At 41.7% G+C, this 23008-nt stretch overlaps 1 protein-coding gene across 1 annotated transcript; it reads left to right on the forward strand.

The window, feature by feature from the left end:
• The first annotated feature begins 5012 nt into the window (after positions 1-5012).
• EIF3M (eukaryotic translation initiation factor 3 subunit M) lies at positions 5013-22951 on the forward strand. The gene is made up of 11 exons (XM_068147872.1): positions 5013-5099; positions 6512-6644; positions 8005-8143; positions 9103-9226; positions 9767-9861; positions 15012-15095; positions 16542-16641; positions 17574-17655; positions 20751-20894; positions 22188-22248; positions 22675-22951. The coding sequence occupies exons 1-11, from the start codon at positions 5058-5060 to the stop codon at positions 22793-22795; spliced, it is 1125 nt and encodes a 374-aa protein (XP_068003973.1). The 5' UTR covers positions 5013-5057; the 3' UTR covers positions 22796-22951.
• Positions 22952-23008: the final 57 nt, after the last annotated feature.

Here is a 23008-nt window from a genome sequence, read left to right on the forward strand (position 1 = left end):
TTTTTATCTTTTTTGAATAACATACTGTCCGTAATCCTCACTTACAATAACAGCTGACCTAACCCTGCTCCCCCGCTCCAGGTTGGTTAAAACATCTCTCCCAAAGGAGAAAAAGAAAAGAGGACAAATCCTTAAAGGAAGCACGCGGGTACAATCACACTACCCGGGACTCGTCCAGGTCACTGTGTGCCGAAGACCTCAAGAGGGCACTCAGCACAAAACGTATCGCCTTGCAGGAATGACAAGGGGCTAAGAGCAGTCAATGGCTGCAGTTAGTTATCCTTACCCAGTTTTCCAGAGAGCCAACTCAGCTTTCGGCTCATCACTGGACAAATGGAACTGCGGGGAAGAAAAAACAATAAAAATAACAAAAAAACCCTCAAACACCACTACCACCATCCCCTCCCCCCACCCAAAAAAACCCCACCACCACCCCAAAAAAACCCAAACCACAAACCAAACCAAGCCAAACCACAACCACCCAAAAAACTTCTGAAGAGGAAAAATTATGCCTCGACAGAAGTTGTACTTCTCAAGTGAAAAGCTGTTTCATCAATGCTTTTAACAACAGAGGATCAGTTTCCACAGTCAATCCTAAACCCTTTATTTTCCAAGTTGGTTGTTAATACCAAAAAACTATCACTTCCACAATGACTGCTTTTTATGATGTGTCACCTGAAGAGCTGTGTTTTCTCCAGTCACTATGTTCAAAGCATGCAGAATATCACTTCTTCAGATTCCATCTCTTCTTCTCATTTGCCTACAGAAACAAACCAAAAGAGTTTGCAGTGGGTGCCAGCCAAAATTCATTTTTTCCCCGTCAGCAGCCAAAGCTTGGATATTTCTCTCTCCATGTGTGTACACAGATACATACATACACAGACATAACACACTTTAGCCATCTGTGGTGACCTTCTGGGTCCTTACTCTGACCTGTCCCTAGGGTGCCGCTCACAGCAGACCTGCCAGCTCCAGGGAACTGGCTGGCTGAAGCTCCTCAGCCCTGGTGCACCAATCCTGGGAACTTCCACTGGGACCTTTGGCGCCCTCAGCACTTTAACTCCATCCACACCTCATTTCTGAACTGGCTTCACAACCTGCAGACAGGACTATAAACAACTACCTCACTTCCACAGAAATGTCCTTATTCCAATAAAACCGGAACTCATTCTTCTACTACAGCCTCTTTACACTGGTAGTTTCACAAAACACATGCTATCCCCTTTATATTCCAAGTGGACTTCCTGATGCACAAGTTCAAATCCCAGCTATCATCTATCATCTTAATTCTTCTGGGACCAATAAAGTATCATGCAACATACCATATGTGGATATTTCAGCAGAGCTCTTCAGAGTCATGTCCTGTCTACCCAGTGTGATCACTGGTTATTTTAATTTTGTATATTTAGAATCATACACAACAAACCTCCTTCTGGGTGCACTGCCTAAACAAAAAAATAGACACCAAGGTTGGGAATCAACTCCTGGTGTCACTTGAGCCATTTATATACCCTGGGATATCTGAAACATTTGCAGAGGAACTTCAGACACAGCACTGGATCTATAGGAGACTCGTGGAAGCTTGTATGGTGCGTGGCATGCACAATATCCCAAATGCAAATTAGCACTAGGCAGGTACCTTAGCACCTAAAATGTCTCCTAAAGATGTGTGCAAATCAAATATGTGATGGATCCCTATTCCCCCAGCATGCTGGATGCTAGCTTATCCCTATTCACACAGGGCTGTATTACACAGCTCTAGATGGAAATCATCTGCACTGTAAGAACACTTAAATACTCATTCTCTGAAAACCAGATCCCATTCCAGATTAGGCACACAAAGGACAGACCTATCTCTCTCTATATATATACCTATACATAACTTCCAGAATTCTGACCTATGAAATACAAAATACTTCAAAGATTATAAATTGGGCAGTCTTAAAATATTCTGTTTAAACCCACTTCTAGTGAAGACAACTTACCAGTTAAAATACTGCCCAAATCACAATACATCACTAGCCAGTCAGAAGTAACACAAGCATGTAGAATTAGAATCATGGACTTTATTAAAAGCAGAGTGGGTCTTTATCAGGTTCCTTGTGCTCAGCACTGTGGAAGATCTGAAGCAGGAGCTACACCTGCCCCAGCTTTTGACTCAATAGCTAAGTCCAGGTTAGCTGCTCAGGTTCGAAGGTGGGGGAAAAAAATCAAAAGAGAAGAGGTTTTTGTATAGCTGTCTTATTCACTTAGAAACTTTAGGTAAGTTTTTAAAAGACACTTTCATCTCTGCATAATCTCTGTATAATAAGTTGATGTGATTAATGTTCAACCTTTATAGATAAAAGGTTGGAAGTGATAGCACTTTCATTTTCTTCTTCTGCACGTTTTATAATAAACCAGTATTTGGTGATCCAAACCAGAATAGATTAGGGATAGAATCATACTGTGAGTGTTAGCCACGATACTAATGTGTAATACTCAGGAGTATAGAGTCAAAAGATGTAAAGGCTGTCCTCCAGGCTGTCTGGAGTGGCATCCTTTGGTCTACACATTCCTTGAGTTCATTATTCATTACTAGTTTTTCCTCATTACCTTCCAATATACTGACAAACCTCTTTAAAAACTACAAAGCTGTCATTCATATTCCGTTAAGTCTCTAAAGTTAGTCTAAATGATTTCTAAATACAAACCACCAAGATCACCAGATATCACTGTTAAGGCCCCTTGTTACTTGTGTTTCTTTGTATTTGTGTATTTATTGCTGAAGTCTGCTAAATGAGTTCTTCACTGACAGCAAAGAGAGGTCTCTTTTTGCTAACCAGTGTCAGCACTAGGAAGGCACCCAGCAGTATGATCAGTAAATCAATACAACTTTTTTTCATACTAAGGATTATTTATTTAAACTCTTGCAGCACAAAACACTACCTCCAGTCCCAGTGAAGCAGATCTCATTTAGTTATTTCACATCAGGGACAAGACTTTACAAAACGCTGTTACCATCAAGATGATTCACACGTTCCAATGTAAACAACACGAAACGCAGCGCTGTAGTACCAGCCTCAACTTTCTCATTAGCAGAGTAATAATCTCAGCTCTCTTTGCCTGGCACTTCAAAACTCCATTACCAGCTGTCAGATTGTATTTCTCCAAAGAAATAGTTTATCTTGAATTACTCAATGACTGTTAGAGTAATAAAAAGCTCTTAATAATTGCTTTCTAGCCAGTACTGTTGTGTAGCAATAAGAGGTTATCCACAAAAAAACCTCTAGATCTTAAGTCTATAGAAAATATATAACCCAAATAGTTGTGAACCTGTTTTCTAATTCTCTATATCCAGTGAATACTTTGCATAAGCTGCACAGAAATAAAATTTTGCCTGTGGTTTTTTCCCCCTTTCTCCTTTAATTTTAGCCTTTGAAATATCCCAAAAGTCAAGTTATGTTTCTGTCGGTGTGGCAGCTCCATTGAATGGCAAATTTCTTAACTCTTTAGCTGAAAAAAATATGCAGTATGTTGGTCACACCAAGTTTTGTAGAATCATAGACTGGTTTGGGTTGGAAGTGACTGTAAGGATCATCTAGTTCCAAACCCCTTGGCACGGGCAGGGATGCCTTGCTCTAAATCAGGTTGCTTGAAGCCCAGCCTGACCTAGAATACCTCCAGAGCATCCACAACTTCTCTGGGCAACCTGTTCCAGTGTCTCACTAACCCCATTGTAAGGAATTTCTTCTTTATACCTGATCTAAATCTACTCTTTTTCAGTTTTAAACCATTAATGCTCATCCCCTCTATTTTCTGTTCCTTTCCCCTTATTCCTTTCTTTCCCCCTCTATTTTCTGTTCCTTTTCCCTTATTCCTTTTCCCCCCTCTATCTTCTCTTCCTTTTCCCCCTCTATTTTCTCAAGCTGCACCAGGGGAAGTTTAGGCTGGAGGTAAGGAGAAAGTTCTTCACCAAGAGAGTCATTTGTCATTGGAATGTGCTGCCCGGGGAGGTGGTGGAGTCCCCATCCCTGGAGGTGTTCAAGAGGAGATTGGACGTGGCACTTGGTGCCATGGTCTAGTCATGAGGTCTGTGGTGCCAGGTTGGACTCGATGATCTTTGAGGTCTCTTCCAACCTTGGTGAATCTGTGATACTGTAATAAAAGGAGGTTGGAGCCCCACTTTGGGCTGGGGAAATGAGGAAGGTGAAGGTGAAGGGAAGAAGGAAATAGCCAAGCTTAAAAAGAGAAGGAAAGGAAAGAATGGAAGATCCTGTCACTACACTCTGATAAAAAGTCTCTCCCCATCTTTCCTAGGAGCCCTCTTTTAAGTTCTGGAAGGCTGTCCACAGAACCTTCTTCTCTTCTCTAGGCTGAACGACCCTAACTCTTAGCCTGGTGTCACAGGGAAGGTGACCCCGCCCCTGATCATCTGAGTGGCTTCGTTTGTTACTTTGAAGGGAAATAAGAGCAGAAGCGTTAAGATAAAACTAAGATAAGCTAAGCCACAGGTTACTATCACTTGTTAGGAACTTCAGTCCTGCCTCTGTCCACGTTTCACTCCTGGCACACTCTTCCTAAAAAAAGGACTAGGTAACAACTTACACTTTTAAGGGGAAGGTATGTGCACGAAACACTCCTTTTGGCGGGAGAGGGGGCAAAAAATCTTTCCACACGGGACCGCTTAGGGTGTTCCAGACACCAATGGCACACAGGCAGGGCAGCCAGCTACTGCCGCCTCCCTCCCAAAGGCGGAATCCGGCCACGGCTGCTTCTATGCCGCTTGCCCACGATGGGGGCACCCCTGCCCTGCAGCAGAACTCCACCACCGAGGGCCAGAAGAGAACCGCTCGGAGGGCGAATGGGAGGCTGGAGGAGCCCGCGCGCTCCTGAGCCAGAGCCCAGACAGCCGCCTGCCAGGGCTCCCACACCCCCACACCGCAGGGCTGCGAGCAGCGCCGCGCCCTGCCCTCAGCGGCGGTGAGGCGGAAGCGCGCGGCGCGCAGCACCGGAAGCCTCTCTCTCTTTCCGGTACGGGCGGCGTGCTCGTTCCAGCCGCGGGAGCCGCTGCCGCCATGAGCGTCCCGGCTTTTATCGACATCACGGAAGAAGATCAGGTCAGCCGCCGGGGCTCGGCGAGGAGCGGGTTGCGCGGGTGTCGACGGCAGAGCGAGAGGGCTGGGTCCTGGCGCTCGGGGTGTCGATCCCGTGGCGAAGACGCCGGACCGGGCCTGTGTAGGGCAGGCGGAGCGGAGCCTGGGTCCATCCCTGTCAGGCCTTCCTCCGTGGCGAGGGCGCCGTGCCTGTCCTGCCGACGGCTGTCGGGCGCGCTGCCGGCCCCGCGCCGGTCGCTGTAAGCGTTTTGGGGTTGTTGGCTAGAGACAGGCAACAGGCGGGTTAGAGACTGTGAAGTGACAGCCACCGCGAGGTGTGCGGGTTCCTCTCCTCCCTGGGGGTGTGTTGTCACCTCTCAGCAGCAGTACTTTTTATTTGTAGGCGAGGAAGACTAGTTGAGGTACGGGCAGGAGGGTTACTTTTTGCGCGTTTCTCCACACTACAGACACAGGAACTGCGACTTTAGTCTTTGAGCTGCTTCTTTGTTTTGATTTTGAATTTGGGGATTTTTTTGTCCACAGTGCCTTTTAAGTAGTGTATGTATATGCAGTGCATACACAAGTGTTAGCCTTCAGTCCAGCTTTCAGTTGTCATAATGCCTACTATATCCCCATCAAGCAGTCAGCCTGAAGCATCTTCAGTGCAGTGAAGGGTGCCAGAGCATTTATCTGTGTGTTTTGGTACCATAATGATTTGACATTGAATTTGATGTCGGTTACCCCGGGTGTCACAGTGGCATCCTGGCCAGAGTTCTCCTTTGACAAAAGTTTTACAGGCTCATACAGTGTCTGAAGGGTTATGGTTCTGCTGCTGAAATGGTGGGTTGTGAAATTCATGCATAGGGCTGTCACTGTGGGCAAGGTATTTTCTTAGTGTGGTTTCAACCAGGTAAAGCAGGTTGTAGCATTGTATTTGGAACTAACTTGTGTGAAGACTATCTGTTCTGCCCTCTCTGAAGCGGTTTTGTTCATACCCTTTTTGTTTTCAGGTGAATAAGCAAATAAATTATTTTATTCTTTTGCCTGAAGTTGTCAAAGGGAGGAAAAGCTAATAAATTAATGAGAAAGAATCTTTGTCATGAAAACTTCCTAGGCCTTCTGTCCCTTAACCCAGTGTGACATATGCATGTTGTGAGAAAGCTCAACAATTCTGTGATGTGTTCACTTAGTGGCAAACTTGCCATAGCACATGCAGCATCTTACACTGAGCCTATATCTGGTTGGTGTGTTAAAGCTGAGGAGAGGCAGTGTTGTAGATTACAGGGTGGTAGGGAGAGGTGAGAGGAAGTGCAAGTGAGCAGTGGGGGCAGAGGAGTGGTTACAGAGCAAAAATCTGTAAGCAATTTAATTACTTTGACTGTGCTGTTCACAAAAAACCTGTTTTGTTCTCTGTGTGTTGCTACTTTATTTTTAAGGCTGCAGAACTTCGAGCTTACCTGAAATCCAAAGGAGCAGAAATCTCTGAAGAAAATGCTGAGGGTGGACTTCATGTGGACTTGGCACAGATTATTGAGGTGTGCGATGTCTGCCTGAAAGAGGATGACAAAGGTTTGCATCTTGAAGTCTTGCTGGGTTTGCTCAATGTATTGCCATTAGTGCTTTCAAGCAGTAACAGTTGGCAGACTTTAGAGGTATGGTTTGCATGCTTGACACATGCATCTTGATACTACTGGAAGTGCTTATTTCCATTACTGCCAAGCAGGATTTGCATGTACTCCACCTCTCCTTCCTCCAAACATCCAGCACCCTTTGAAGAAGTCAGAAATTGGGCTAGACTCTGCTTGTTGCAAAGGCACAGCAAGTTGTATGTAAAGTAGGTTTTCTTTCTCAAAAAAAAAGATAAAAACAAAAATGTGAGTTAATGGCTGTGATGCTGCAGATCAAGGAAAATTAAAGTAACAACAAAATATAGGACATTTGTAAGTAGAAGTTTTAAAGCCTGAACATTAATTGATTGTTGTTGTCCAGAGCCACCAAGATTTTCTCTAGTCAGGAACTCTCTTTGACTTAGGGCTGTAGATATAAAATGTGCTGTTTTAATTACACAGATAGTGCTCTAGTAGCCTTAAGTGATCTCAATGTGCCTGCTATGCTCTGTACCAATATACAAACTTTATTCAGAACTCTTATGTGTAAAATAAAATCAATTACCAATGTGAGTAATACATGGTGTTTGAAAAAATGCATGATTCAGCTAAGATGGAATATGTAAGCTTATTTGCCATGTTGCCTTTCACTCTAGGCAGGTGAGCATGAAGTACTGGAGAAGCATATTGCTTGCTCTTTGGTGTTCAGATGGCATTTCAGAAAATAAATAATCTTTTCCATGTGTAGTGAGTTTGATTTTATCCTTTGTGTAGCTGACATTTGGGCAGGCTGTGAAAAGAAAATGCAGAACCTGTCTGGTCCTGTTTGGAAAGGCTGGAATGCTATGCTTAAAACAGGAGCTGGGGAGGCTTTTGGATATACTCTGTTCTTACTCACATCTTGTGGTAGGGCTATCCCTTGAGCTCCTGGTGAAATGTTTTACTGTACTTGAGCACTAGGTGTTAGTATTGTCATTGTGGAACTACAGGCAGTTTTCAGGACATGCAGGAAGAAACTACTGGTTTTTAAAGACCACAACTTGAAGTTCCTCTGCCTTCTCTTATGTGTGAACAGGGAATTCAGAACAAGAGTGATAGCAAACTAATTTTTGCTTTACGTGGAGATGTGCTGGTGAAAGACCACAAGCCAAATCTCTGGTACATTCTAATGAGTATCTGGATTGGTTATCTTGGCATTTGCTGTCTTTTGCAGTTCTAGCTAATGCAAAACAATTCACAGCAGAAGTAACTCTCCAGCACTAAACAGCTGCTGCTGATTGCTGCTTGTAGTTTTAAACAGCTGCATATTTTGTTTTGTGCAGATGTTGAGAGCGTGATGAACAGTGTCGTCTCTTTGCTGCTTATCCTGGAACCTGACAAACAAGAAGCTCTGATTGAAAACCTGTGTGAGAAGTTAGTAAAGTTTCGGGAAGGAGAGCGCCCATCTCTGAGACTGCAGCTGTAAGTATTGTGCAGAGGGAAGCAAGACCATGAGATCTTACAAAGTAAGAAGGATTATCCTGCAAATCTTTAAATCAAAGTGTGGGACATATGGAATTGTAGAATTGTAGAATCACGGAACTAAACCATGCTCCTTAGCACCACATCCACATGCATTTTACATACCACCAGGGGTGGTGACTCCCACGTCCCTGGGCAGCCTGTTCCAATGTCCCTTTCTGTGAAGAAAATTCTTTTAATGTCCAACCTGAACCTCCCTTGGCACAACATGGGGCTGTTTTCCATTGTCCTGTTGCTTGCTGCATGTGAGAATAGGCAGAACCCTGCCTTGCTCCAGCCTACTTTGAAGTAGTTGTAGAGGGTGATAGTGTCTCCCTTCAGGCTCCTTTTCTGAAGACTAAACAGCCCCAGTTCCCTCAGCGACTCCTTGCAAGACTTGTGTTCAAGGTCCTTCACCAACTTGGTTGCTCTTCTTTGGACACACTCCAGTACCTTGATGTCCCTCTTGCAATAACAGGCCCACTGAACACAGTATTCAAAGTGTGGCTGCACCAGAGCTGAGTAGAGGGAAACAGTCACATCCCTACACCTGCTGGCCATACTATTTCTGATGCAAGCCGGAATGCTATTGTCCTTCTTGGCCACCTGAGCACAGTGCTGGCTCATATTGAGTTGGCCATCATGTCAAGATATGTCTCTTGCAGGAAGCACTCTTCTTTTACCTTCTGTTTCCCTATCATAGAGTAGAAGTGTCAAATACACTTTGTTTGCTTGGGTATTGCAAATTTAAAATGTATAGTTTTCATTTTCTTTGCTGAAAACAGTTAGAAAAGTAGAAGCTGTTAAAATTCATCAGAGACATAAGGTGATCTGTGTGTACTAGCACACAAATAGAAACATGAATGTGCACTTCAGTAATGGTTTTTGGAACCTCTCTAACTCTGTTGTTTGTGCTTTAGCCTGAGCAATCTCTTCCATGGCATGGATAAGAACACTCCTGTGAGATACACAGTGTACTGCAGCCTTCTTAAAGTGGCCTCATCATGTGGTGCCATCCAGTACATTCCAACTGAACTAGATCAGGTAATTAATGTGGTGCTTCAAGTTACAGCCTTTGTGTTGGCCATGTTGTGTCTCACAAAGAATTAGTCAGAGTTGATACAGAGCTTCTGTTAGCAACTGCCAGAGCCTCGTGAAATAAGTGCAGAATACTGGAGTTCTTATCTTTTAAAGGTCTGTCTACAGAATCTAAATCACATTGCCATTCATTTGCCATTCCTGATGCTGAACGTAGGTAGATGTGTCTGATTCCTGTGACAGGAGTGAGAGTGAGAAGCTTTGATCAGGAGTGAGGCATCAAGTTCATGCCCTTTGCTCAGGGATCAGCGTATATTGGAATCGCTCATCCCTATTTAGGAAGTAACGTGGTGAGCACAGGCTCTTGGCTTTCCATGGGAAAACCTCCAGGTTCTGCATGGGAAGCCTGAAAGTCAGAGGACCCAAAGAAATCACTGCACAAGATGTCTTCAATGTTTTTCTGCTTGAGAGAAAATTAGAAATATTTCTGATTTTATTTCAGTCTTTCCCCTGACGATGTCTTTTTCTCGCTTGTATTCTACATAGGTCCGAAAATGGATTGCTGACTGGAATCTTAGCACGGAGAAGAAGCATACGCTTCTGAGACTGCTGTATGATGTCCTGGTAGACTGCAAAAAAAGGTATGAAAGATGAGTAATAGGTAGTGGACAACTGTAAAGTTGAAATATTGTAACTAGTATGTGGGGAAAGTATTTCTCACAGCACTCTTAAACTTACTCTGTACTGGTAATTCAAACACACTGGGGGCTTTTTTCTGTTTACCACTGTTTCCAAGAGCATTAAATTTAGTTGTGAATTAGCTGCAAACCACAGATTCCCAAAGTAAAACCGTTCCTTTCTCTAAATCTTAATCTTTGAGCATTGTAGCAATATGCCAAGTTTCTTTTTTAATTGCACTTTTGACATTTTAGTGCATGGTAGTGCTATCTCTGACTTAATGATGTTAGGAGGCTTATCAATCACAGTTAACAGGATCCGTCTTTTTATGTAAACATTACCTTTAGGACAGAGCTTTCCACTAGTCATGGAAATTAATGTCCACAGAATACCTGCTTGGCCATTTTAAATTATTATCCTGGATCATAAGAAGCATCTTTGATGTAACAAACTTGGCAGACCGGTGTCTTCTGGCATTTGAAGTAATCCTGTGTGTATCATGCCTGTAAATTAATGTAAGTCTTAACTGAGAGCTGTCATCAATTTATCTTGCAGATGTGATGCAGTGTATTGACTCTGCTGGCCAGGGCTATAGAGGTGGGCTGGTATCCAGAAGTAGTTTCAGCATGTGGTTCCACAGCAGTTTCAACCTAACTGTCCCTGCTGTAGTTCTTTTAGGAGGGGGGGAGTATTGCTTCCCCTTTCCCTTGACTTTCACTCTGTTTTCTGAGTTAGTTTTCTAAGTTTTTTTTAAATTTTCATAGTGAGGCAGCACCAGGACTTCTACACTGTCAAGTTACACTGGTATCAGAACTGCACTTGCTGTTCCTACATTTGCACAACCTGGTACTGCTGCAGAAGGAAGCGATTCTGTCCTGTCTCCTCCAGCTACCACTAACTACGTGTTAGTGCTGGTGTAGGCATTTGTGCAGCAGCACAGTGAATAGTATTGGGGAGGTGACCTTGCCAGGGATTAAAAAAGGGTATATATGGAGCTGTCATAGGAGGGGGACAGTTTCTTTTGCCACAAGAGTTAGCTTGTTCTGGCCTGGTGAAATTGCAGCCTGGAAATGCTGTGTCAGCATAGCAGGATCATTTTTAACACCTCAATTTGGAGGTGATTAATCCTCATGGAGTAGTTACTGTGAGCTACAGCATAACTGGGAATTCCTATTCTTGTCAGTAATAGTAAAATGCTTTTGCATTGACAATACTGTATGACAGATTTCAGTGCTCAAAATAATTTCAGAATTGGTGATTGGAGACCTTGTTTGTGGCTCAGTGCTTCCTTTGTTTCAGAAATACACTGGTGATAGCCTGCAATGCTCATACTCTTTTAAACTTGTCTCATCCTATTGATTTATTGAGCGGTTTTAATGAGCTTAATTCCCATTGCTAAGAGCTAACTATGTTTAACCAATCTTGTTACCAGATCCATGGACTGAACTTCTAAATTTTGTTTCCAGTGCTGCCAGTTCCCTTGCTACCAAATGGTTTTTGCTTACTAATAATAGGTGATATTCTTAAGTTAGGCATTGAAAATTTCACAAACCCTGTCATACATTACGCCCACACCCAGTGTCCTTACTGTCTGTTGCAGCAAGCTTTGCACTAAAAGGAGCAATTTTTCAGAGCACTTACACTTCTCTCCAGCAAAAAAACCCATCAACAAGCGACCCTAGCACCTTTGACCTGGTTCGCTCTCCTGGATCAGTGGGCAGTATTTGCAATAGTATGGGAAACTCACAGCAGCATTCCAGCTTTGGCACTCAGGAATGTTGCTCTATCTAGCAGTATGGGAAGATAAGTGGGAACTGAAAAGTAAGTAGTCAACCATAATTCAGCTACTGTGTTGATCAAAAGGAAAAGAATGGATTGGTGAAAATCAGTTCAATCATTTTTGGTTCAGTTTGTTTTCACTTCTCTCAATGCACCAGAAGAGATGGTCTTCCTCAGCTAATAGACTTTTCCTCAGCTGCTAAGTTTGTAGCGAACAGTTTGTTAGCTCATGAAAGGTAAATCATACACATGTTGCATGGTGTTCCTTTTCCTGCAGTGATAAGCTCATTTTGTCAAATCTTCTCCAGTCACTTTCTGGTTGAGGTGTCTTCTTTCTGATGATCAGAATAATCTTGATCTCTTCAAAGAGGGATTTTTATCTTTCCCATGATCAGCTGAAGAAAAATTGCTGGTGGTGGCTGGAAAACAGATGGCTGGATTTACAAGTTTCTGAGTTGTGTATTTGGTAGCTGAGCTTTGTAAGAGATTAGTCACTTTCTCTGCTGCTTATGCACCTTTCCATAAAGGTTCTGTGGTAGGGTTTTGTGCCTCAGCTGCTTTAGCCTTCAGCATTTTCCTAGCTATGTTGGTATGAAACTGCAAGGTAACACAACCAGTTTTCTTCTGCAGTTGTAGATGATTTTTTACAGGCAGGCATGGCTTGCATACAGCCAGAGGGTTGAGTTCTGCTGTGAGACACTGCTAGGCTCCAGCCTGATGCAGCTTACAGCTGGTCTCTACCACTGACCTAGCAGGATTCACACTGGGATTAGTCCTGCCCAAGTTTACATTCAAACAGGTCTGCCGAGTCTGGTTGCTAATAGCTGTGGCAAAAAGTTCAGCAAGTCAGGTACCTGCAAAACATTTCATTTAATTTTAAGTCCATTTAATATGTAATGTAGAGGGACTTGATTCCATCTTACTAAGTCTCTGAACACTCTCTATTTTCTTTTCTTCTTTTTATCTACCATCACTCTTCAATTCTCCCTGGCTTTTTGTCAAGTTATGCATCTAGACTGGCAAGCGGAGCCAAGAGTACTTGTGCAAGCTGCCTTGCTAGAAAAAATGGTCACACTTGCATCTTAGGTGAGAGAACACATTGAGTGCTGAGCTTTGGTAGAATAGTGATTGGTATTTAAATTGATGCTGAGTAGAATGAATAAGATTAAATGGCCTGCTATATTTGCTGAGGCTCCCAAGAGTTTAGCACAGAAAGTTTGGGAGCAATTGCCTTGCAGCATTCTGATTGCTTCCTAGAAATAAAAGTGAAAGATTCCACTCCTTCTCAACTTCAAAGTAAAATTAATGAAAAAGGTGAGGGGATTGCAAATACTATTGGAAATCACTTAAATGCATGGCTTCTGATTTTTGCTCCTAAGAGAAGGAGAGGAAAAGTTCCAGAAATCTGTAACATGGTTCTGAAGTATGTAAGAACAACTGCTGGAAGCTTGTATTAAATCAGGAGTCGTGTATTGTTAGGTTGAATAGCATTAATATATTAAACAGGTTCTTTTTCTTCACTAGAACATCTACTGTTGGTTTCACCAGTGCAAAAATCATAGTCCAACACGGACTGATTCACAGGCAAATGGTCCTCTCATACATAAAGCTGTCTCATTTTATTTCACTGATACAGAGCCATTGGTTCCTCTACGCAGCAGTATCAGTTGCCGCGACAAAACATAAGCTGATCTCTTTAATGCTGGAGTCTTAAAACAGATGTTTCATTCAAGTTCACATTTCTGAACACACTTCTGGAATAATGGCTGGGACCTACAGAACATTGCCCTACCTTGGGCACGAAGTATCTTTTCACTCAATGTGCATCTAGATTATATAAGATATTGCTTGTTTCCCGTGGTGCCTTAGTATTTGTAATGCACATCTGAGATTTGGCAAATTCTCTAGGAGCACAAAACCTCTCCCTTTAGAGAAGCTGTCAAATAGCAGTGTTGTGAGATTTAAAATAGAGACCTAAATAAGGATAGTGTCATTGTACTGTAAAATCTGGTCAGACCTGTGCTGCTGTAGGGGTTAAACCTGTGTCACAGCACAGTATATACCGGGGGGCTGTCTTGTATTGATTTGTTGCTTCCCTGTGCAGCTTATGCCATTAACAAGTAACTAAAGTGAACCAGAACTTTATTCCTGCACAGTTTTTTCCTTTAAGGAAAATTTTGTAGGCCTCTTGGACCACACAGGGAAATTTGTTGTGTCTGGAAATGAGCTACATTGAGGGAAGACCTTAGCTTTACACTACAACTCCCTGTCCTCTGGAGAGTGGTATCCAACCTTCCTCCTGTCCACTGAGAAGGTACCTCCTGGTAGTCAGCCTATCTGTGTATGTGCATGGGAGATACCTGCAAACCACACACTCATGAGTTTTGGTTATGCTCTCACTACTGAATGTGGTGTGTTCACAGGAAGTAGTAAGATGGCATTAGCATCTCTATATGCAAGAGCTGTCACAGCCTTCTAATAGTTAACAAGAATTCCATGAGAAGTAGCAAATGGCTTTCTGTGTATATACACACAGCATATCCAGTGTGCCCTTTTTTTTGGCTGAAAATTGTGTAAAGAGCATCAACAGTTGCTGGCCTCACTTCTGCTAAAAACTGTTAGGTGAAAATAGATCAGAATCTGTTAAAATAGCACTGTACTGGTCTCAGAGCTGGTTTATAGTAATGTGGATGAGCTGTTTACAGCATAATCTGTGCAGACCAGGCTGTAAGGTTATTCAGTTTCCTTAGACTATTTTTCTGTAAACTGTCTGTTAAGGCAGTGTTGGAAGCTGCTTGCTTCACAGCAGCCTAAGCCTGTCTAATTGCTGGCTGCTTAACCTCCTCAGTAAAACGAGCAGCTCTCACTCTCAATACATGAAGAGAGAATCTGTGAGAGAAGAAAAAGCAGCTTTTATAGTCATTTTCCTGACCATAAATATTCTTTAAGATATGCCATTTTACATTTGAAATAAACTTTGCAGGGCTACTTATTCTGCAATGATTAAATCCAGATGTGCAGAAGAGGAGCATTCTAGTGAACCATATAAAGCTGTTCCTAGCTCAGAAAGCTTTTTCCATAGCCAGCAGGTAATTTATCAATTTAAGAGAATGAAATGAAGGGTGAAGATAAACATTTTGTAGAACAAGAATTGAAAGAATACATCTAGTTAATTTGTTCTCTCCACTAGAATTAAAATGGATCATCTACATCTTTTTCAAGTGTAATTTAATTTGACCTATAACATCATAATGGAATTATTTAAGTATTTGCATGTCCTGTTTGAACTATTTTTTCAGCAGTCCTGAGGTAACTTTGTTTTTTTCTTCTGTAGTGACACTGCAGCTAAAGTAATGGTGGAACTACTGGGAAGTTACACAGAGGACAATGCTTCGCAGGCTAGAGTCGATGCTCACAGGTAATACTGAATGCCCAGTGTCCTTAAAAATAGCTTCTTCTCAATTGCTAATTACTTTGATGGCCTGAATACTAAGAATATGGGATGACGTGGCAGGCAGGGACCCTGCCCTGCCTGTTTTCCATAGCATGGCTGATTTGGTCAAGGGTGAGTTCGGTTGGTTCTGAGCAATCAGGTTCACTACATTGTGCAGCTGCACAGATGTGTTCCTGGTCACTGCTAAGAGAGATCAGCCTTGGGTAAGGACTTAGTTTAGATCATCAACTGTCCAGTCAAAACATGAATGAGCATCCTTTAATTCAGATTCTTACTAATGGTTTGATTCCCTTAACTTGGGAGTGTTCTTTTCAATAGCAATTTCTGTTGAAAAGAAATTCTTGCTGTCACTACTGTGAGCAAATACTAAGACTGTAACTGCACAGAAATAAACCTCCTTCTTGATCAAGCTGAGAGTAAATTGATTCTCTACATGGTATTTTTTCCCACTGGCCAAAAGGAGTAAAAGCTTGTATTTTGACATTCTATATATTGTGATTCTTCTTAGGATTTTCAGTAAGTTGTTTAATTCTGCCAGATGTGTACAAGTTCTCAAGGGAGTAGTTTATGTTTGAGCAAGGAAAGAAATTAGAATAACTCATTTTAAAAATTAAAGTGTCTGTGCAAAAGAAAACTTCACTGACTTATCCTACAGTCATCTGAGGCCATTTATATCTGGAGGAACACATCTGCCTAGGGTTTATCACACTACTGTGGCTGTGCAGACTGTAGGTTCTTCTGGGTGGCAGAGCACATGTAGCACTAGGTCTTCTAATGTGCCACAGAACAAAAGCTTCCATCTAGAGTTCTAAAAACACTTCAGGTCTGTTTACAGCCTGGAGCTGCCACTGATAAATCGTAGGCCTTGCAGTGTTTGGTATTTGTTTGTTTTCTATTTTGTGTCATGTATTCACACAGAATGTTGGGGCTTGGAAGGGACCTCGAAAGATCACCTCGTGCAACCCCCCTTTGAGAGCAAGGCCACTTAGAGCAGGTCACACGGGAACGAATCCAGGCAGGTTTTGAAAGTCTTCAGAGAAGGAGACTCCGCAACCGCTCTGGGCAGCCTGCCTGCTTCAGTGCTCTGTCACCCTCACAGTGAAAATGTACACAGTGCAATTTTAGGAGGACAGTAAAAATACCTGTAGGAATGAAGGTTGGGTGGACACAGTAGGGTGATCTGCAGTCTTACTATGTGGCAAATACCATTTGTGTTACCGGGCAAATTAATGACTGCATTCTGTTAGTTGGGTTTTTTTTCCCCATTTGTAAAATACAGATGAAAATGAGAATGTGCCATGCCTTGCATCAGAAACCCCTGGGTGTTTCCTAGAAAGCAAGGAAAACAAATTGAGTAGCACTCACTCATGTGTATTGCTATAAAATCAAGCTTTTTCCTTCTCCAATTAGATGCATTGTGCGAGCATTGAAGGATCCAAATACCTTTCTCTTTGATCATCTTCTTGCCTTAAAACCAGTCAAATTTTTGGAAGGAGAACTTATTCATGATGTAAGTAACATACTGTCTAGCAAGATGGTCTGATAGCTGTAGAGGGTCTTTTGATTGTTCATTACTGTAGAGTTTTATTAGTGTCTTTTGAAATTGATGAGAAGGGTTATCTGTCAGTGACTTTGAGCTGCAGTGTAGTGTTTCTTTTAATGCTTTTGGAATTAAAAAAAATACAATTTTCACAGTATCACAGTATAACTTAGGTTGGAAAGGACCTCGAGGATCATCGAGTCCAACCTATCAACACAGATCCCATGACTAGACCATGGCACCAAGTGCCAAGTCTAATCTCCCCTTGAACGCCTCCAGGGACGATGACTCAACCACCTCCCTGGGCAACCCGTTCCAATGACGAATGACTCGCTCGGTGAAGAACTTCCTCCTCACCTCGAGTCTAAACCTCCCCTGGCGCAGCTTGAGACTGTGTCCCCTTGTTCTGGTGCTGTTGCCTGGGAGAAGAGACCAACCCCTTCCCGGCCACAAGCACCCCTCGGGTAGTTGTAGAGGGCAATGAGGTCACCCCTGAGCCTCCTCTTCTCCAGGCTAAACAATCCCAGCTCCCTCAGCCTCTCCTCACAGGGCTGTGTTCAAGGCCTCTCCCCAGCCTTGTTGCCCTTCTCTGGACACGTTCAAGTGTTTCGATGTTGTAACATTACAATATTACCTGAAGCATGTTTTCATTTTAGAAGTTTCAAAAACCTAGAGTTACAAAAACTGCCATCACATGAGTTCTGCAGCAAAGCTGCCTTTCAAGTCTGAGGAAAGGAAGCTCAGCACAGGCTGTCCTCAGCTATTGAGAGAAACCAGAATTTCAGCTCTTAATTGTAGTAGTTCATATATACACACACAAGCACATAACTGTCCAGTCTGTAGGGAGGGAAAGATAGATAATATTTAAACTTCTGTTCTTATGTTTGTTTTCCATCTTCCAGCTTTTGACAATTTTTGTAAGTGCTAAGCTAGCATCCTATGTCAAGTTTTATCAAAACAACAAAGACTTCATCGACTCCCTTGGTAAGTTTTCAGATCAGTACATTTCTAACTGTTTGTGTGCCTTAAGATAGGGAAGCTGCAAAGTGCTTCAGTTTGATTGCATATATTGAAGCTCAAGGAATTTAATAGGAATTTATAAGAATGGGTTAGACTTTGTAGACCGTAACCTCTGCTACATTGCAAACAGACCATCTAACTGTGGTTTGTTCTACTAGGACAAGCTGGTTTATGGACTTGGAAGAGAACTGTTTTCCCCCTCTTCCCTTAAACAGTAGGAGGGAATTTTTAATGCATTGATACTCTAGGCTAGGCCAGAGAAGACAACTTTATTGTGTAAACCAGCAGCTTGTATGAATCTACAATTGCTTTTGATTAAATAACTTTATAACAGCAAACACTTCTGAACAGCAAGAAGAACCATGCAAATAGCGGGGAGGGGCGTGTGTGTGCGTGTGTGTCTGCGTGTGCTGATGCATTAGACCTAGCAAGCCACAGTCTGTCCCAGTTAATGTGTTTCATCACATGAAGCAGTGTGATGGAATGTTAATGTCAGCACCCTCTTTATTTACACACTGTGGAGAAAAGGAGTAGTAATTAACACTTTGACACTCCCCCGTTGATGTGTAATTGACTGTTTCAAAGGAGCACTGGTTCATAAGCTATTGCATGCATTAAAATTACGGTTTTTATATTCCAGCTTTTTAGGACAGGGGTCAGTGACAATGCAGAAATTGTTCAATGATGCAGGTTTTTTTATTACTGCGTTAAGGTTCTGACATATTGGTAATGAATAAATGTTTCCATAAAAGCCTGATTTTCTTTTTTTTTTATAACTTTGATTTTGAAATGACACTTGAGCACTGCCCGAATGCATCCGAGGAAACGCAGAAGCAGGGCTTTGCTAAACCCGAGCTTAGTGCAGCCTTTTAACCCATGCATTATTTTGTTTAATGGAGTGTGGTATAGTTTGGAGAATAATTACCCTCAGTGCTTTAAAATGCTGGTACTTTGGGTATTAAAATGATGGAAATACCTCTGTGAATAAAATTAGCAGCAAGTTTTTGATAGTTTATAAGTGTGTGTGTATATAGGATAAGCACGGCTTCTATCACATCTGTTTGAACATTATTTATGTGGACATCTTAGCTTTTCCTTCTTAGGGCAAAGTGGGGGCTGTATTGTACTTATTTTTGTGTACTGAAATGGTTTATCTGTTAGTTACTGGTCCTCAGAAGTATTTTCTGAAAATGATGATAACATTGATTAAATTTATGGAGGATGAATCATGCACATGTTGTCTTAGTTGTATACGATTCGACAGTCGTGATTTCTTTTGCTTTGCCTCCCTCTACCTGTGTGAATATCCAGTCTGCATTTTCAATATAGCTAGGATTCATATAATCTGAGTAAAATCCTTAAATACCATTGCAACTGTTTTGAAAGAGCCTTACTTACAGTTAGCTAATTTCTCACTTGCTTTATGTTGTACTGGGATAATTTGGAATGTCTTCGAGCAGTGGACAAGGTAAGAGATTCTGAGGCAGTGCAGACCTGAATGTCTGTTTCAGCCATGCCTTTGGAAAACCAGGGCAGTTAGTATAGGAAACAGGACAATTGTTAGCTGAAGCATTTAAATGTTTTTCAGAATATATATGAGTGATCCCCAGAAATGGATCTTTTTTTTTTTTTAACTATACTTTAATACTTTAAAAAAACACCCTAAAACTTGCTAAGGTACTGGGCTTTAGAATAAAGGTTATTAATTATAGTGTTTGAGTGACAGTACAGCATCAGCTTTAGTTCTCCCCTTCCCTGGATCAGGACCAATTACACCAGTCTATGGAAGCTGTGCACTGAAGGCTCCTACAGGTGGCATCAGTTTGTTACAATTTGTTGGTTTATTAATGCTGACAACTTAGGCCAGCAGTAGCATTATCTGTGTCAACTGAGTCGCCCTAACATGTCCACATTTAATCTGGTATTATCAGCGGTCTTTTTCGGAAAGTTAATCAGCATCTCATTTGCATTTGTTAATTAGGGTTAATGTGTGCTAATTGATTTTTTGATGCTTGTAGAGTTCCATTAAACCCAGTTAGGTATAGTTGCTGGTGCTCCTCATTCATATGAATTATGGTGATCACATTTTTGTTGAATCGGTGCCAAATAGGGAACCTGCATCATAATTACAGCTAATTAACACAACATGATGTCCTGCAGTAATGTGCTTTCCTATTAGTGTGTGGATGTTATAAATTCCAAACTTAAATATTTACTGAAGCAAGTCAATGTTTATAATGTCACTTCAAACTGAAGTGATTGACATTTATTTTAAAGCAACATCCACTAAATCTCAGTTGGTACCTCACAAAACATGGACTGAGAAATGCCTTGGTTCAGCTGGATGTCTTAACTTGGATCTAGACCCTTTTTCAGGAAAATGGTCTCTGATTTAGATGAGCAAGCCCTTGGCTCAGTTCTTCATGCTGTCATTCATACAACCATTAACAAATCTAACTTTTAATATCCATTCCTCTGTTCTTAAAGAGCACTTTTTTTTTGTCACTCTAGGTGCTGTAAGTATACCTGTGACTCATGACGTTTTTTTTGCTGTGGCATAAACAGTTAAGTGAGTGCCAAAACGCATTCCTTTGGCACAAAAATAGTTGTTAAACCATTACTGAGAGATTTGTTTTCCAGCAAACACATGAGAACAAGCAGTGAGGTTGTACCAAGGTTTTGGCAGTACCAGTTGTGTATTTTCCGTTTGTGGCTGCATTGCTGTTCTTCAGGTGATGCAACTGAAAGATTCACCTGCACCCCTCAACACCTAAAATTGTTAAGGTGATGTTTTTCCTGTTGTAAAAGATCTGTGCTGCATTTTTGCAGATAGTTACTACCTTGTACTGACAGCACTGAGCCACTAAACCAGCTAATACAGCAAAATACAAGGAAGATGTAGGAATTATTACTTCAAAAATGTTGATATAGACAGGTGAAGTATTTTCTTGATGTGAAATAAGTTTTAACGTACTGGAGACCAAACTAGTAAAAATAACATGGAAAACAAATAAATTGTTGGATTATTAACATTGTAAACTATTGTGACTTTGACACAGGCTTGTTGCACGAACACAATATGGCAAAAATGAGGTTACTTACTTTCATGGGAATGGCTGTAGAGAACAAAGAAATATCATTTGACACAATGCAACAGGAACTTCAGATTGGAGCTGATGATGTAGAAGCATTTGTCATTGATGGTAAGAACTGTAATACCATACTTTACAGAAAAATATTGACCTTTTAAGCTATAGCTTTGAAAATTCATGCTGAAAGACATGAGGGCAGGGATGTCATCCAGGAGGATCTTGACAGGCTTGAGAAGTGGGCCAGTGCCAGCCACATGAGATTCAACCAGTCAGAGGGCTAGGTCCTGCATCTGGGTGGGCCAGTCCCAGGCACAAATCTAGAGTGAGTGCAGAGTGGGTTGAGAGTAGCCCTGAAGAAAGAGCCCTGAGTATAGTGATTGATCAGAAGTGCTCATGCAGCCCGGAAGGCAAACTGTATCCTAGGCTGCATCAAGAGGAGTGTGGCCAGGTCAAGAGAGGTGATGCTGCCTCTCTTCTCTGGTCTTGTGCAACCCTGTCTCAAATGCTGCACCCAGTTCTGGTGTCCCCATCCTAGGAACGTCACAGAGCTGTTGGTACAAGTCCAGAGAAGGGCCACAAAGATGATCCAAGGGCTGGAGCACCTCTGCTATGAGGATAGGCTGATTGAGCTGAGTTGTACAGCCTAGAGAAGACTCTGGGGAGGGACCTTAGACCTGCCTTGCAATACCTGAAGCTATCTACAGGAAGGCTGGAGAAGGACTTTTCACAAGGGTGACTAGCAGTAGAACAATGAGGAATGGTTTTAAGATGAGGGAGAGTAGATTGGAGCTTAGGAAGAAGTTCTTCAGTATGGGGGTGGTGAGACTCTGGAATAGGTTGCCCAGGGAGGTGGTGGATGCCTCCTCCCTGGGGGTGTTCAAGGCCTGGGCTGTATGAGGCTTTGAGCAGGTAAGTCTAGTTGAGAGGTGTCTCTGCCCAGGACAGGTGGGTTAGAGTAGATGGTCTCTAAGGTCCCTTCCAACCTAAGCCATTCTATGAAGACTTGCCTAGCATGTCTTTTGAGCACTGTCTTTCTTTCCTTTGATGGGAATTGTATTTCATGTAGTTTGTTACAGAACTGAAAAATTGTTTGCAGGTTTAATTTGTCATCTGGTTTTGTTTGCTGGCATTCAAACAGGATGTCTGTAGGAGAGAGAAGTTCATAAAAACTGTACAGGATATTACCTTATGAGATGGGCATCAAACAATAGGATACATGCATGACCTTTGTCTTGTTACACTATTTTGCTTTCCTGTCTATTAGACCGTTGAAACCAACAGCAAAACAATATTAAGTGTTTTTATAAACATTTGGATTGATCTAATTTTGAACAAGTTTTGTGCAGTTTAATACCTTTGCACTATCATGAAAATAATGCTCAAAATAGCATTGCTTTTTTGCAGCTGTAAAGACAAAGATGGTGTACTGCAAAATAGATCAGACACAGAGGAAAGTAGTTGTCAGGTAAGACTTAATTCTTCCTAGCATTTTGCAGAACTTAGTGTGTTCTAATTATTTCACTTACATTTGTAGAATATTTTAACTAGAAGCAAGGTATTGTTCCTGGCAGTTGCTGGTAGTTAAATAGTTGCTATTTATCATAATTTTATTAAAGCTCACACTGAATGTGATTAGCTTATTTAATGAAAGAGTCCTATTTTCCAGCACATTTCATTTAATGACCTAATAGTGACAAGAATACTAATGACTGGTGTTGCTTTAAATATTTGGGAAGGCTGCAGAATTTTCTAACTGGTAAAGTGCAACCCTTTATAATAGAGATAATAAAAATTTCCCTTTTCACTTGTGAGGGTAAAGAAATGCTATAAAAGAATTATTAGGTAAGTGTGACATCTAGTAATCATCTTCCCATTTTGTTTTACTCTCCAGTCACAGCACACATCGGACTTTTGGAAAGCAGCAATGGCAGCAATTGTATGACACTCTAAACACCTGGAAACAAAATTTGAATCAAGTGAAAAACAGTCTCCTCAGTCTCTCAGACATCTGAAAAGATTTTTTTAGACCTCATAATGTCACTAGAGAAGAAGTTTATTCAAAACTCTGACAATTCGTGAATGTTTCCAAAATGTATACAATTGGTTTAAAGGAGCTAAATCTTCTAAATTGCAACACAAAGAAAAGCAATAAAACTAACGTGAGAAAATATCTTCTGTCGACTTTCTTACACAATTAGCAACAGCAAACAGTAGCAATATTGGCT

The sequence above is a fragment of the Melanerpes formicivorus genome, unplaced genomic scaffold (assembly GCF_026170545.1).
Source record: "Melanerpes formicivorus ecotype bairdi unplaced genomic scaffold, bMelFor1.0.p_v2 SCAF_16, whole genome shotgun sequence".
NCBI lineage: Eukaryota > Metazoa > Chordata > Aves > Piciformes > Picidae > Melanerpes > Melanerpes formicivorus.

Excerpts from the sequence above, each read along its gene's own strand:
- EIF3M (XM_068147872.1), top strand. The coding sequence starts at position 5,058 with ATGAGCGTCCCGGCTTTTATCGACATCACGGAAGAAGATCAG. Across the intron at positions 9,862-15,011 it reads CTGGTAGACTGCAAAAAAAG|TGACACTGCAGCTAAAGTAA; the intron begins GTATGAAAGATG and ends TTTCTTCTGTAG. Across the intron at positions 15,096-16,541 it reads GCTAGAGTCGATGCTCACAG|ATGCATTGTGCGAGCATTGA; the intron begins GTAATACTGAAT and ends TTCTCCAATTAG.